Source organism: Vombatus ursinus, unplaced genomic scaffold (genome assembly GCF_900497805.2).
Source record: "Vombatus ursinus unplaced genomic scaffold, bare-nosed wombat genome assembly UNPS02014786.1, whole genome shotgun sequence".
Taxonomy (NCBI): domain Eukaryota; kingdom Metazoa; phylum Chordata; class Mammalia; order Diprotodontia; family Vombatidae; genus Vombatus; species Vombatus ursinus.
The window spans coordinates 45,809,999-45,827,702 of NW_020954564.1; the positions used below are offsets into that span (position 1 = coordinate 45,809,999).

Sequence of the window (17,704 nt, forward strand, 5' to 3'; positions counted from 1 at the left end):
CAGTGGACTTTCCCATCATTAATGAAAAATCAAGCCTATTAACTCCATCCCCAAACTAGCTCCCTTTCCAACTTCTATGCTTTTTTCAGCACCAATCTCCTAATCACCAAGACTTTTAAATTTTGGAATAATCTTTGTTTTTTCCTTTTCTTTATCCTAAAGGATAAAAAAAAAGCAAAAATAAAGCAAAAATAAAAAAATAATTCTTATTCATTCTTTCTTAGAAATGTCTCATATCTGTTGCATTTCTATCCAAATCATTTCTACCAGACCTTCATCACTTCAAACCTAGATCACGGATCTTCCAGCCTCCTGTCAAGACCCTGTCCAATTCACCTTGAATGCTGACATCTTTTGGAAATTTTAAATACTGTTTAAAAATATTCGACACTGTTCTGTATCCTGAACATGATAGGAATTCAAGGCCACTCTTGTTTAGGATCACAGGGTTTTACAACTGGAAGGGACCTTAGAGAACATCTTTTAGGACAATCCCCTTATTTTAAGTATTACTTCCCCACTCCCCAACTCTTGCAAAAAAACTGCTTCAGTCTGCCATGGAGAAGGAGCATCCCACTATTTCTGCTTAGGTCCAGGGAGCAAATGGAAGAGGAAAGTGAAGAGGGAAACCTCATATGGAGGCAGATTTTTGTTAGTATAAAGAAGCACCTGCTGAATCAACTAAACAAGTTGTAACATAGAAATGTAGATGACTATTATTCAGCCATAAGAAATTATGAATATAAAGAATTCAGAAGAGTTCAGGAAAATATATTAACTATGCAGAGTGAAAAACAGAAACAGGAAAATAATATGCATGATGACTAATAATATAAGTGAAAAGAACACAAAAGAGAAACAAAACAACCTAAAGTATAACATCCAAACTTGGCCTCCACAAAAGTTGAAAAAATGCACCCACCCCTCCTTCTTTACAGAAGCAGGAGGTGTGGGGGACAGTGAGTACAGAAATTCATTGCATATACTGTTAGGCACCATTGATCTGTTGGTTGGTTTTCCTGAATTCTTTTGCCCCCCCCCCCTTTTTTTTTAATTTCTCTATATATGGGACAGTTCATTGGCTAGGGGAGGGAGAAAAGATATATTCAAAAATGAAGATGATACAAATACAACAGTGATAAAAATGTAAAAATAAATAGGTACTCTTTAATGATTAGAACTGTCTAACAATGAGGAGGCTATACTGAAAGGAAATGAGCTCTTTATCCCTGGAAGTTTTCAATCAAAGGCTCAATAATCATATTCTTACGATACTGAAGAGAGGATTTGGTACTTCAGGTAGAAGTTGATCTAAGGGAACACTAAAATCTTTTCGAGATCTAAAAATTTCATGATTGTGATTCTATTAATTTAATTCTACCCTGAATTGCCCTTCTCAGCCTCTTCAAATAAAGGTTTGTCTCTATTTAGTTCTATTCAGGGATTCCTCCCCCAAAATTTCCCAAAACAAACCTACCTTACTATGTACTACGTAAATCACTTCTGCTCCTCAGGAAGCAGACTTGAGTGACTTTAAAGTTGATTCAAGACAATTTCAAAAAGACAAATCCACTAACAAAAGAAGTTATAGGAAAAGTTTTTAGTGAGAGGGATGCACAAGAGATGGATGACGAATCCAATTGACTTTTCCCTGATAGAAAAATTGAGTAAAAACCCTGATGAAAGAATTCTATCCCTATACTTCACTGTAAAGAATTCAATACAATTTCCATCCAAAAGATCAAAGTTCTCACTATGTATGCTAATTGCAAGGAATCAAACAATTGGACCAAAAAGACCTTGAAAATCTTAAGAACTCTCTTAGCTTTTAAATTAAGGCTTAGGATACCCTGTAACAAAATGGCCCAGAGTCCTCACAAACAAGCACTTCCAATCTGCTGCTGATAACACACTAAGACCAAACCTCCTCTGCCACAAATTTACTCTGTGACCTTAAGCAAGAGATTCCACACCTTTAGACCTCATCAATAAAAAATGCATCAGGTAAGAGGGGGGCCTTTATCCCAGGCCCTTCCCCTTTATCCCAGGCCACCTAAGCTCCCCAGTTCCTAAAGGGTGGGCAGACCCAGAAAAACAGGTATGGCAGGGAGCTTTTCCCCATATACTTCCTCCTATTAATGCCCTATTTCCCTTTCCCACTCCTGGCTAGGCACTGATAGTACCATGCACATTCCTACAAGAGGGACTTCCACTCCAATCTACAGGTTCACGCCCTTTTTCCTTATTAGTCATGAGCTGGGCCCTTCCATCCTAACCCCTCACCTATCTCCCACCTTCAAGGTGGATAAGGCTGCTCACACCATATAAATGTGCAGGGAGTCACCAAACACAATCCTTCCAGCAAAATGAAAGTCTCACCAACTGCCCCTCCATGGTGCCCTAAGAACCATCAGTCTTTAGCATTTACTCTTCCATTGAGTCATTCATAACCCTGCTATTTCAATATACCCTAAGGACCTCTAAGGCCTAGCTTTCCACAGATGAAGAGGGAGAGCATTCCAGCCATGGAGGACATTAAGTAAAAATGCCTGAAGTTGGGAAATGGAATGTCTTGTCTGAGGAACAAGCAAGGAGGCCAATGTCACTGGATCACAAAGTACATGGGAGGTAACAGTATAAGACATAAAGAGACTAAAGAAGGCAAAGCTTATGAACAGTACTAAGTAACAGAACCAGGACCAAAACTCAGGTCATAAGAACTCCACAATGGGAGAAAAGGACTTCGAGCGCCAGGAATGGGATGTATCCTTTGTCCCATGTAGTGTCTATATGTATACCTCACTAGTTCTGTAACTTGGGTTTGAGTCCACTCTCCTCAGGAACTTTGTGTAAGAGGAAAATGAACCCTTGGTTTGAAGGGAATGTTTTATACCCAATATTCTTGCTATACCTTCTCAGTAAATCCCTGTTCTAAATGCTAACAGACTGAATTAGTCAACTGATAATAGGGAGGTCACTGATAAAAGAGTTCAAAAGCAACAGTACTAGATCCATCACCCCTCAGGCTTACCTCTAGAATCCTGAGGACAGTAGTAATCAGCCACTCTCTGGGGACCTGTAAGTGCCCAGTTGGAGTTATGGCCACAGAAGTGGTGAGATAGACATAGACACAGACATTGACATAGACATAGACATAGACATAGACATAGACATAGACATAGACACAGATATATATATATAGATATAGATATAGATATATATACACACACACATACATATATACACACAGATAGATTTGTGTATATATACATATATAATGCTTTGCAAAAGTTAAATCACTATGTAAAGTAGTAGTAGTAGTAGTAGTAGTAGTAGTAGTAGTAGAATTAGTAGTAGTAACTCTCTTTCCTGGGTACACACAAACTTGAGAAGCTCCCTAAGGAACGTTTGGGACCTCAGAGAAGTCACAATGGCCAAGGGAACTCGAGATATCACAAGACAGTGTCCAAGAAAAAACTGTATTCTCCCCTTCTTTTAGTTCCATTAGATTAACACTCATAGGCTGATATCCTCACTCTTAACTCCATGTCCAGGTATTCACTGTCACAATATTTTACTTCTCCTTAGTAGGTTTTTCATTCCTTTGACCCTTGCAAAATCAAGCCACAATTTAATTCAGTAAGTATTAAGAGGAAAAACCCATAAAGACAGAGCAAATGCAGAAATGAAACTGCCCAGATTATGACACACAACTGAATAGGCTATTCAACAATTTAATTCAACTCTCTCTATATATGTATCTTGGCCAAGCCCTACAGATGGACCTGCCTAAATTACAAAACCTACCAAAATGATATAATTTGCTACCAAGCTAACCAAAATTACAAAAATATAAATAATTAATTTTGGAGTGCTTGTAGCAATACAGACAAACTAATACACTGTTTGTAAAGGTGTACCTTAATTTCTATACCCTTCCTAGAAAACAATATGGAATCATGGAAGAAAAATCACTACAATGTCTATATCTTTTATGCCAGCAATCCCACAAACATATGTGATACATATGTACGCAAACATACACACACATGCATATACATGTATACAACCTTTAAGCCAGCAATTCCTCTAATAAATGTATGTACGTGTGCACACAGGTGTAGAATATGTATGTTGTATATGTATATACATATGTATATTGTGATGTGAACATATGTGTGTATTATCTCTCTTTCTAAATGATCTATACCAGGGGTGGGGAACAAGCGGCCTCGAGGCCAAGTGCAGTCCTGTAGGTCCTCAAGTGTAGCCTTTTGGCTGAATCCAAACTTCACAGAACAAATTCCCTTAATAAAAGCATTTGTTCCATAGACTCTATACCTTTTAAGCTAGCAATGCTTAATGAGTATTGCATGTGATTGCACCACAATTAATAAGCATGCAAGTGCATATATACATATACATACATATCCCCAAGGAGGTCAAGTCAGAGTCGTGTAGATGCCAAAATATTTATAGCAGCCTTTTTGTGATAGCAAAATAGGAATTCAGAAAATCATCAGAAGAATTATGCAGAATGAAGTTAAGTAAAAGCAAAAGAACATATGAAAATAACATTACAAGGCAGGTAAACTCTAATTAAAATGACCCATCCTAGTCCTGGAAATATTATGTTGAAACACACCTACCCAATCTCAGTAGAGAGGTATGGAAGAATATGTATTCAGGAAAGTTGTACACAATATCAGACATAGTTAGTTTGTTAGTTGGTTTTGCTGAAATGTTTATTCTTGGTTACAAGGGGCAGTTCAATGGGGAAGGGGAGGTTAAAAGGCAATGACTGGTATAAAAACAAAATTAATCAATCAACAAGCATTTGTTAAGCATCCACTATGTACCAGACACTGAGCTAAGTATTGGTCAACAAGAAAAGTTTTTAAGTAGGTACGGAAGTCTTATGTCAGAAGTCCTGAGACATCTGTACAATGAAACTGAACACAGTAAGCTATGTACTCCTACCATGGTCCAACAAAATTAGTATAACATAGGGGACAGGGGAGACTAGCTGGAGTGTCAGATTTGGGCTTTGGTCTTAGTTGTAATATAATACTTCATTTATACATACAACAGCCTCCTATCTTTCTGGTTAGGTTTTCTTCTTGCCTGCGAGTTTTTCTGACTCATACAAAACAAACAAATCAAAAAACCATCTTGTGTGACTACAGATAGGCATGTGACTTCACCTCTTTGGTTTTCAGTTTCATTAATGGTAAAATGGGGCTTATGTACAAGTGACTCAAAAGTGACTGATAGACCATCTTCTTTTTTATATTAAGTTTTATTTTCATTTTCATTTCCACATTTTCTTCCTCCCTTCATCCCTCTCCCACCCACTGAGAAGGCAAGAATCATGATAACCCACACACACACACACACACGCACGCACACATACAGTACTATATTTCTTGTCTCCTCCTCCTCCACCAAACATGGCTAATGAGGAAATGATTTCACACACACACACACACACAATATGATCATACAAAACACATTTCCTCATTAGTCATGTTGGGGGAAGGGAAGATAAGAAAAATAAAGGAAAAAATATGCTTCAATCTGTACTCTGAGCTTGTCAGTTCTCTATTTGGAGGTACATAGCAATTTATATCATGGGTCCTTTAGAGTTGTGGTGGACTGTTGTATTGATCAGAGTTACTAAGTCTTTCACAGTTGCTTTTCCTCATAATATTGTTGTTGCCGTGTACAGTGATCTCCTGGCTCTGCTCACTTCACTTTACATCGGTTCAGACATGTCTTCCTAGATTTTTCTGAAACCATGCCCTTCATGATTTCTTACAGTACAATAGCATTCCATTACATTCATATACCACAATTTGTTCAGCCATTCCCCAACTGATGGGCATCCCCTCAATTCCCAATTCTTTGCTACCACAAAAAGAGATGCTATAAATAGTCATTTATTTACATAGTACATATAGGCCCTTTACCTTTTCCCTTTTTCTTTCATATCCTTGAGATACATACCTAGTTGAAGTATTGCTGGGTCAGAGGGCATACAGTTTTATAGCCTTTCAGGTATAGCTCCAAACTGTTCTCCAGAATGGTTGGACTAGTTCATAGCTCCACCAACAGTGCATTAGAGTACCTATTTTCCCACAATCCCTGCAGCATTTGTCATTTTCCTTTTCTGTCATTTTAGCAAATCTGATGAGTAGGAAGAGTTACCTTAGAGTTATTTTAATTTACATTTCTCTAATTATTAATGATTTAGAGAGTTTTTCAGATGGTTATTGATAGCTTTGATTTCTTCTTCTGAAAACCGCCGGTTCATATCTTTTGATCATTTAACTTATGGAACAATTTGGCACTAATAAAGAAACCAAGAACATAAATGCACTATTACGATTCCTGGTTTGGATCTTAATCTAAGTTACTAACATTTAACTACAAATATTGCCATTTAAACATAAACGTTTTAAACTGAGCCAAAAGAGTTTAGCATTGTTTAAGGTGGGTTTTTTTTTGCCCATTTCTTTGTACCCCATGGTTCAATTTTTCAAACAAAATCTTGATAAGTTAGCCAAACTATACAACATCTGCCTTCCCTCTCTCTGAATTGCTGATATTAATAACCACCATCAAATTTATATAGCACCTTAAAATTCATATAGTGCTTTCTTCACAATAGCCCTCTGAGGGCAGTACAAGGATTATTTCCACCATTTTACAAACAATTAAACTAAAGGCCAGAGCTCAAATGAAATACCTGTCTATGGTCACACAACTAGAATGTGTTAGGGCCAAGATTCAAACCCAAGTCTCCTGATTCCAAGTCTATTTCTCTGCCTGCTATATTTTGCTGCCTCTCCTAACCACCAACTCTTGAAGTCTTCCTTTTTCAAAGCTTCTTTTTATAAAGGAGGGAGGAGGGGAGAAAAAGGGAGGCACTTTGTAATATAAAGGAGACAGCAGCCTTTTTTCTACCAAATGTTTTTATGAAGTCTCTGTATATCCCTATGTAGTTGGTCCAAATACAAAAGATAATTAAAATTTTAAAGTAGATTAGTCTTTTGATTACCTTATCCAAGGAATATTTACATAGGGAGTACTTTCAATTTCTAGTTCTGACAAGTCAATTTTCTTATAACCTTTTAACTAGTATATGAAGTTAATGGAGATATATTTTAAGTGTTCAATACATGAATAGTCACATTCATTCTTCCTTCGGTTCTTTGTATCCCAGACACAGCAGTTGCCTGGTGACAGCCTATTCACTCTTAGCAGCTGGCAAAGCCCTCCTTGTCCTGAAAGTGTTCAAAGAAAGAGTTAACTAATATTTCATGCTATCATTGAAATGGGACAAGCCATGGTTGCTGATGCCTCACAGGATGGGATGTAGTGGATGCAACTGATTTTTCGTTGGACACAGCAGGAAAAGAAAAATATGACCGACCTATATCACCTGTATCCAACAAGGAACAAAATTAATCCAAACAGAGTTTACATGCTATCTAGATAGAGACTGACAATACTAGACAAAGGCAGGTGGGAGACCAAAGCCATCAGTGTTCATTTACATTTATAAAATAGAAAGTCTCAAGAAATATATGGTTCATTTGGGTTCAGGCACCAACATTTTTCAGAGTGGCAAGTCACAGTTGTTAATATCCCCAATTTCAAATTGGCACAATTCTCTTTCTATTCCAGAGCTCAGGCCTAGGGAAAGCAGAACTGAGGAGGTATTTAGGTAAATGCCTATCTTTCAAACCAAGTGTTCTTCTCATAAAAAAAAAGGGGATCACTTGTTATGCTTGCAATCATCACTAAGTTCTCATCAAATTTATAGAAACCAACAAGCATTATTTCACTTCAAGAAATCCTTGTGGAGATACATTAGGAATTTTTACATAATGCCACATTGACTATAATAATTAACATAATATAAATAGTATCAAGCAGCTAAATTTGAATTTTTTGTTTTTTAAAGGGGAAATAGAATAGTATTCTACTTTAATGATATGTTTCTGAATACTACTTTAGAAGAACTCTTATAGAGGCATGTAACAGGGACATTAACAATTTACCAAAGAAATGTACTGTGATCAATTCCATTATCAAAGAATTCACAGGAACTGCTAATAAAAACACATAATAATTTAATATTCCCCCTCCCTCTCCCTTTCTCAGCATCCATCCAGAAGGTAACTTGCTTGGTATGTCATTTTCACAACCTTTGCTTGTAATTGTTATGTTGAAACTACCATAATATTATCTGAGGGTGACTTAAACTTCCTAATTTATTGCATTCTACAGATTATATAGTAGTATATTTTACAACATTTCTTATGCTTTTACAAAGCATTTCTTTCTTATATGCTCCAAGTTTTAAATTCAAGTAAACAAAAGGTACCCTTTGGTTTTCCAAATTCATTAAGCATAATGAATTCAATTAGGCACACTATGAGAGTTTCCTCAAAACCACACAATAATAATACAAGAATTGCATTGTAAGAATATTTCCATTGTTGTACAGGTTGTCACATTTCAGGTTTAATAGGAACTGACTCAAAGAGAGCTTGGAACAAAAGTGCCCTAACCAAAGCAGCAGTTCTCAAAGTGTTATTTAAAAAAAAAATCATTCCTGAGTTCACGCAGTTCATACACTCAATTCAAAGAACAACTACTTCTCTTATTAACATGAAACAATGCATATTAATTTTCTTCACAGAAAAATAATCCAAAAAACCAAAACAAACAAAAAAAGCAACCATACATTTAAATCAGGAAATAGGATCTAGTCTAAATAACTGGATCATCATGAATACTAATGAATCTCTTCAAATAGTTGGCCATTGAATGTGAATGAATATTAATTTTGTGAAATTACCAAGGATATTCAATACTTGCTTCAAGAACAAATAAAATTAACCCAGGATCCCGAGACTGGCAAAATCTTACTAGCCACCAAAGGTACAACCTGAAAGGGTTTTCCCAACAAAGGGAAAAATTACTCAATAAACAAAGTACTTTTCTTGCCCATGAAATGAAATATTAATCAGAGATAGATTTTTAAAACAATATCACAAAAAGCAGTATTTCTTAAAATTATACATTTGTAATATAATTTGCTTTCCTGCAGTGTGAAATGCTAATGCAAACCAATTTTCTACAATCTAAGCATTGTCTACAGATGCACCCTATTGACTAGCCCAAATGGAATCCATAACCATATCATAAACAAATGTGAAAAATACAACATTTTCCCAAAATACAATTGACCATAAATTGGTCAAAGCAAAAGATAGCAACTACAAAACCCTGATCAATTCTTCTTCCAAAATAACCTGCAGTTCATCACTATGGATCATCCTTAATGATAGATAACTATTTTCAGGCCAACAGACACTTGTGGGCTACACAAGAATAGAAGAAATGGTTTTATTCTATTACCTGTATGGGTTCTAGGAAAAATAAAAAAGGTAAGCTACTTTTGTGATCTCTTCTATTTTCCAATAGACCAGAATGGTATAGCTGAAAGTGATCTTAAAATATGCAGTGTCAGAATGCAAAATACTAGAGATGAGAAGGACCTTAAAAATATATGTTAGAGCTAGAAGAGACATGAAAGGTTATCTAGTCCAAAAGATCACCTAAGGGGCAGCTAGGTGGCGCAGTGGATAGAGCATCGGACCTGGATTCAGGAGGACTTGAGTTCAAATCCAACCTCAGACACATAACACTTACTAGCTGTGTGACCCTGGGCAAGTCACTTAACCCCATTACCTAGCTAAAAAAAAAAACAACAACAACAAACAAAAGATCATCTAGTTGAAAGCTGTAATTTAATAATAAATAATACTTCACTCCAAGGCTTTATTTTAGATAATAGGTTAAAATTGGGAGATGGGATTAAAATGTGCCTATTACTCTTTGTAGGAAGCCAACTACTAGTACATAACAAGATTTACAATACTCCTGTATCCTTTGACCTAATAATTATGGTTTTCAAAACCTTCAAAAAGCATTTATTAAGTACCATATTGCTATGTCAGGCACTGTACTAGACACTATGGATACAAAGACAAAAATAAAGCAGTCCTTGCCTTCAAGGAGTTTATATCCTACACAGTGGGGCACACCATGTAAATGGATAAGGAAAGGCAAAATATATATAAATTAAACGTGAGGTAATTGGTGGGGAAAGCAATAGGAGGAGGGGAAGTAAGAAAACATCTCATTTAAGAGGTGGTATCTGAGCTAAACTTTAAAGGATTTAGTGATTCTAAAAGATGAAGTCAAGAGTGCATTTCAGGCATTGGAAACAATATGCACAAAGTCACAGAGACAGGAGATGGGGTGGTGTGTATGAGGAACAGCAAGAAGAACAGTTTAGCTGGAATGTGGAATGTGTGAAGGGAAGGAATATGTAATAAATCTAGGAAAGGTAGATTATAACCAGGTTATGAAGGATTTTAAGTACCACACAGAGGAATCTGTAACTAATCCTAGAGGTAATAAGGAGCCACTAGAGGTTATAGAGTAGGGGAGGGACATAGTCAGACCTATGATTCAGGAACATCACTTTGGCAGATGTATGGAACAAAGACTGAAAGGGGGAGAGACTGGACACAGGGAGACCAACTAGGAGGCAATTTCAATTTCCAGGCAAGAGGTGACGAAAGACTAAACTAGGGTGGTAGATCAAGTGAGTAGAGAGAAGGGGATGGATGCAAAAGTTGTTATAGAGGTAGAATCAGTACGACTTGGCAATTGATTGGATATGTGGGATGAGTGAGAATGAGTAGTTAACAATCTGAGATAACAAACTTCCTTGACTGGAAGGATAATGGCACCTTCAACAGAAATAGGAAAGTTAAGAGGGGTGGGGTTTGGGAGGATATAATGAGTTCTTGTTTGAACATGTTGAATTTGAGATGATTTAGGAACTTTCAAATCAGAATGTCCAATAATCAACTACCCTCCCACAAAAAATGAATAATTTGTATAAAACTGTTCAAATCAATATAGCAATAATACAATAGAGAATAACTAAGAACTAAAATGTCAAACAACAGGGAAATAATTAAGAAAACTCTGCTACATTAAAATTATGGAATAATAAAGTGATGCTACTATAGTATTAAAAGTGAGCTAATAGGATAAAATACTTTAGAAGTAAGGGGCAGCTAGATGGTGGAGTAGACAGAGCACCGGCCCTGTAGTCAGGAAGACCTGAGTTCAAATCCGGCCTCAGACACTTGATACTAGCTGTGTGACCCTGGGCAAGTCATTTAACCCCAACTGCCTCACATATACATACAAAAAAAAGTAAAAAATGAAAATAATGTATGTCAATACATGGAAATATTTACATTAAATAGTGTTAAAAGAGAAAACATCAGCACACAAAGACCCCTTTCAAATGCTGGAAGATAGTGATGGAGTGTCCTATAAATCTTTTCCTCTCTGAATTAACCATTGCCATTTTTTTCAACTGATTCTTATCTGGCTAGGTCTCCAGTCTTCCCATTATCCTGATCATCCTCTTCTCTACACATATTTGTATGTATGTATACACTGGTTATAACTATAAAAAAGATGTTTGAAAATCAGTCAATAGGCACCTATTAGGGGCCTCAAAATACATGCAAAACAAATACATCATCATTATTCTTGAGAAAAAATACATATATCTATTTGTAGATTGAAAAGTTCAAAATAAAGGTAAAACTAATAATGTACAGTTATAGGTTCTTTCTATAAGCTATTATTATTAAAAGTTAGAAAAAAACATACATTTGCACATTTAAAAGACTTGAAGGTAACAGAGACAATTGCAAACAGTTTCAAGTTTAAGATTCAGTAGTTTCTTTCTTCTTCATGCCACGTATATACACCCAGGGAGAGTGCAAAGATAAAGTATTTATCAAGAGTTGACCACCAGGTAATGCAAAACCCTCATATAGCGTGTTTGAATTGTGGTGTTGAATACATGAAAAACACAGTCCCTACTCTTAGCTAAATATGACACCTAAATTGTTTCATGTCAAAAGTACGTATTTGTCAATTATAGTTGTTCAAGAATGAAAAAAGGGCATACTATTACAGTAGAAATTATTTCAGTGACTATAATTACACCTGTGGTGAGACCAGAGAATTACAAAATTTCAAAATTGGAAGGGACGTCAGACATCATCTAATCAGCTTGTGCTTGATCAGCAATCCTTTCTATAACATTTGAGGGAATGTTATAGAAGTCTCTCCATGAGGACATCCAGTAATGGGGAGTCCACTCTCTAAAAGCTATCCACTCTACTTCTTCCTCCTTATGCCTTTGGCAGGGTTATGAAGAACAACTAATTTCTCTCCTATATCAAATCCCTTTCAATCCTGGAAGATAGTGATGGAGTATCCTATAAATCTTTTTCTCTCTGAGTTAACCATTGCCATTTCTTTCAACTGATTCTTATCTGGCTAGGTCTCCAGTCTTCCCATTATCCTGATCATCCTCTTCTCTACACATCTTAGTCAATTTTCTTCTTAAAATGCAGCACCCAGATGCAGTTGAGATAAAATAGTAAAGAAAATAGCAGGCTGGCATAGTAGAAAGATCACAAAAAAACTAAAAGTAATTCCTCAATAGATGAGGTCCAAAGGTATAAACAAATAGTTCTCAGAATTGTCAACTATTAGCAATCACAGGAAAAAATATTCCAAAATTACTACTACTAATGCTCTAAAATTACTAATAAAAACCAAAACAACTCTGAAGTTTCACCTTACATCCAGAAAATTGGCAAAAATGACAAAATATGGGAAGAGTCAGAGCCGGAAGGGCTGTGGAAGGATAGGCATACTAATGCATGGTTGCTCAAAAAGTGAATTGGTCAAATCATTTTGGAAAGAAATTTAGAATTAGGCAAAGGGAGTGACCAAAATGTCCACACCCTTTCACCCAGAGATTCCAGTGCTAGGTACATACCATCAAGGCAGTCAATGATTTTTTTTTCAGTCCTATACATCAAAGTATTTATAGCAGTATCTTTTTGTAGTTGTAAAGAAATGGAAACAAAGTATATGCTCATTAACTGGGGTATGGCTAAAGAAACTGTGGCGCATTAATGTAATGAAACAGTACCCTGCTATAAGAAATGATGAACATAGAGAAGTATGGGAAGATTTATATGAACTGATACAAAATGAAGAAGAATCTGGAAAACATCATAAAATAATATGAAAATGGAAATGGTAAGAACAACAACAACAACAACAAAATTCTCTAAACTGAATACTACCAAATTAGAATTACAAAACTTGTGTCCCAAGAAGAAAAATGAAAAGGCATCTTCCCCAACATCTTTGCAGAGGTATGGGACTTAGGACATAGACTTCTGAGTACAACATCAGACTTTTTCAATATATTACACTTAAGATTTTTTGAACTTACTATCTTCTCTTTTGTAAATTTTATTATGAGGGGAGGATGGTTCTCTGTGAGGAGGATAGATGCATTGGGAAATGTAGGTGATATAAAAATAAAATATTGAAATTTTACTTTAACAATAAATGAAAGATACCTGGACTTAGAGACAGGTGACCTGAATTCTAATTCCCATGCTATCTCACCTACAAGATCTGTGACCTTAATCATGCCATTTCCATTCTCTAAGCATCAGTTTCCTCATCTGTCAAACTGGGATAATAATCCTGACTTGCCAATTTACCAAGGCCGCTGTGAGAATGAAACAAGATAAGCACTTCGTAAATTGTAAAATGCTATAAAAATTTCAAATTACTGTTATTAGTTCACTTGCAAAAGCTTCATGGACAGGGTCTAAGATGAATCAACCACCTTTACATTAAATTACACTTTATATGATTAAGTAAACTTGTAAAGAGTTTTAGAGTTTGAAAAGCACTTTTATCAGAAAAAATCCATGAAGTAGGTAGTAAAAAGATTGTTATTCTCATGACAGATGTGGATACTGATGATCAGAGAAAGAAGATAACTTGTTTAAGATCAGAAAACTAAGTACATGGCTAAGCTGGGATTTGAGTCCAGGTCTTTCTGAAAATTCCAGGGCTTTCCTCCTGGAATATGGTTCCAGTACAATAGATTACAAAGAAAACAGATAAGCTTATTCATCCAATGAGCACTTAGTAAATATCAACTATAAGCAAAATCCCTCTTTTGTTAGCTGAGAGAAATAGAAGTCTTGCCCTCTGGAGGTTATTCTCTAGAGGGGTTATAAAACACATATCTAAATAAAAATAATAGAAGGCAGAATATGATTAAATCCTCTAAAGAGAAATATAAACAAAATGTTTAAGGGAAGTCATAAAATAGGCATTTTTAGTAATGGAAGTTGGGGTGTAAGGTGTGTTGAAGGAAGACTAGTACCTCTGGTGTGACGGCTGCCAAGCCCTTCTCAGGGCTGCTTTCCACCTTTGGCATCCCCTTGATCCACCTTACTTTCATCTGTGGCTCCAAGAAGTTGTAGCATGCACAGTGGCCAAGCCCTGGTAAACTGTTTTGGCAGACAGGCTAAACCAGCTTGAGGGTAACTGAGGGGCCTCAAATTCATCAGTGAGTTAGGAGGGTGTCTACCCAAAACACGTGAAGACTTTCCCTGGTGGAATGGGTGGAGAAGAACAATTTGCTCCAACAGCCATGAAAGCAGCTGAAGCAGGTGTTGTGGAATACTTAGAGCTTGGTTAGACATCAAAGACACCAAGGTCATCCACTACATCTCAAGCCATCACCAGTCATCTTGACTCTGTTCTGCCACTGGACTGTGATGACTCTAGAAGAGAGTGAGGCCAACAACTGTGTGCAACTCTGTCTCACTTAAATCCAATTTATGCACAAATCAAAAGACATCACCCATACCATTTTACCATTTTTAACTATCTCAAAGTCCCAGGGTGAGAGTCAAGTGATGAAGCAGCATGTGCGGACACTAGGAGCTGTAGTCATAATGCTCCACACAGGCAGTCTGGGCCATAGGGTCATCTTCTCATTGGAAGCAGCAGTGGGATTCAGCAGCCCCCTGGGTGTCTGAGCAGCCTTTTAAGGACCACACTGCTCAACTCCTGGTGTGAGGAAAAGGCTAGAAAAGATGCCCTAAAAATTGTCTGCTCACCCATCCCTGAACTGATTACTGTGGCAGGTGGGGAGCCCACTCTGCAGTGAAAACACACACAAAAAAGTATACAAAAATTTCTGCAAAGGTGATTCCATTTGGGGCAGGCAGGTGGCACAGTACAGCACTGGCCCTGGATTCAGGAGGACCTGAGCTCAAATCTGACCTCAGACACATAACACTTACTAGCTGTGTGATCCTGGGCAAGTCACTTAACCCCACTGCCAAACCAAAAAAAAAAAAAAAAAAAAGATGATTCTACTCATCATTGGTACATGGAGTGGGTGCACATTTATAGACAACACAAAATCCAGTAGATCTGAAATATAAACAGCTCTTATTGTGAGAGAACTCAGCAGGTGTCACCTCCAAATAGCAGCCCTAAGTGAAACAAGACCGGCAAATGAAGGCCAGCTTATTGAAGTCAGAGCTGGAAACATATTTTTCTGGAGTGGCCACAGTTAAGGGGAATGCTGTGAAGCTAGTGTAGGTTTTGCAATCAAAACTAATCTAGCAAAAAAGCTTGTATGCCTACCAAAAGGAGTGAATGACAGGCTCATGACAATATGATTGCCACTCGCAGTAAAACAGCACGCCACCATCATCAGTGCCTATGCTCCCACGATGACAAACCCTGATGAGGTAAAAAAAAAAAAATTTTATGAAGACCTGGAGACCCTAATCATCAATGTGCCAAAAGAGGGTATGCTTATTATTCTCGGTGACTTTAATGCTAGAGTTCTCAGAGAGGACCATGACATCAGGGAGATGATGACATGACTTCGAGAATAAGGACAAACCACAACCTGTGAGTAGTCCAAGCTGCCTGAATGGGGACCCAGCTGGCCGGTTCCATTTGGGCAACTCAGCTCATCCTCCCCTCCCCTCTTGTCTCCTCTCCTCTCCTCTCCTTACCTGAGGGTGTTCTGCCCAAAGGAAGGTAAATTTTCATGGCCAAAAGCTACCTAGTTAACTTGGGGTTTACTGGCTAGATTTCTTTCTCAAAGACCAAGGCTTAAACTCAATTCACTCTGGATCTCATGGATTGAATAACAGTAGGTCCCTGCCCAAGCACCACTTAACAGTTATTTTGGGGGCCCTCCTAGCTCCTAGAGTTAATGTAAATAATAATTGTTTCTCTTTTGGCCAGCAACTCAGAGGTTTTCCTCTCCCAGTTTAATTTTCTTTTTTAAAGGGACCATCCCTTGACTCAGTTCTTAAAGAGGCCTATTCACTGAATGGGCATTGCTTCACTCAAAGTGAGAACTTGAAAAGACCTTAACTTAAAAAGGACTGTGATCTCCCACTGCATCCTGGGCCATCTCTGGTTATCCTGATCAATGGCCATTGGACCCAGAGGACTCTGGAGGAGAAAATGAGGCTGGTGACTTTGCACAGCCCTTCTTCACTCAAATCAAAGTCAACTATAAGTCATGTCATCATCTCCCTGATGTCATGGTCCTCTTCAAGAATGAAGGACAAATCATATACAATGCTAGAGTAGGCTCAGACTACCAGACATGTCAGGGAGTCCTTGGGAGGAATAGAGTTGGAAACAGCAACAGCAATGGTCACTTACTACTGAAGACTTGTGTATCTCATGACCTTCTCATCACCAATACCATCTTCCATTTACTTAAACACAATAAAACTTCATGGATTCACCCTCATAGCAAACCTAGCCATTAATAGACTATGTGATTGTAAAGAGAAGAGAAAGACAGAATGTGAAAGTGATGAAGGCAATGTGTGGTGCAGAATGTCGGACTGATCGTAGGACTTACCCTCTACAAGCTAAATATTTGCATTCCACAAAGGCAGTGGCCCCAAGGCAAAATGACTACCAGAAGACTTACTGTCAACAGATTAGAGTACTTCTCTGAGCAGGAATAGTTTGTTGCTAACTTGGAGGGAAAGTTGAGCCAACAAAAGGTTGGCAACAGTGGAGCAGAAAAGAAGTGGGAAACTTTCAAGATTTGGCATACAGCACTGCATTTGCTCATCTAGGTCAGAATACTCGCAAACATCAAGACTGTTTAATGAAAATGATGGGAAAATTCAGATGCTGATAAATGAAAAACAAGAACTCCACAGGATTTAACAGCAGGATACTTCACCCACCTCTAAGAAGGCACTATTTAACTCCATCAAAAGTAAAGTTCAAGCAAAATTTAGAGAGATGCAGGATTCTTGGCTCAGTAAAAAAGTAGATGAAATTCAGCATTATGCTAAAAATCCAAAATATTTTTATGATGCCCTGAAGGTTATTTATGGGCCAAAGACATAAAGTGCATCTCGACTACTCAGTGCTGATGGAGCTACAGCAATTAATAATAAGGATATGATCCTGGAGAGATGGGCTGAACACTTCCATACTGCTCTCAACAGACCATCATCAATCAATGCTGAAACCATTGATCATTTACCTCAGGTTGAAGTCAATCCCTCTCTAGATACATTTCCACCTGAAAAAGAGGTTTTGAATGCCATTAGGCTCCTCCCCTGTGGCTGATTCTATTCCAGCTGAGATTTACAAGTTGGGGGAGAGGGTGGTCCATTGCTCATACAAAAGCTGACTG

The 17,704-nt window shown here is 37.4% G+C and overlaps 1 protein-coding gene across 4 annotated transcripts in view; it reads right to left on the reverse strand.

Moving 5' to 3' along the window:
* Nucleotides 1–17,704, reverse strand: part of LOC114047022 (DENN domain-containing protein 1A-like) — a 702,955-nt gene that overhangs the window by 560,692 nt on the left and 124,559 nt on the right. The window contains exon 1 of one of the 4 annotated variants that reach the window (XM_027867674.1): nucleotides 15,661–15,732. The exons of the other annotated variants lie outside the window; for them this stretch is intronic. Coding sequence (XP_027723475.1) covers nucleotides 15,661–15,730 — 70 coding nt within the window. The 5' untranslated portion in view covers nucleotides 15,731–15,732. Of the gene's footprint in view, nucleotides 1–15,660; nucleotides 15,733–17,704 lie in introns of those variants that run through there. 4 annotated transcript variants of the gene reach the window in all.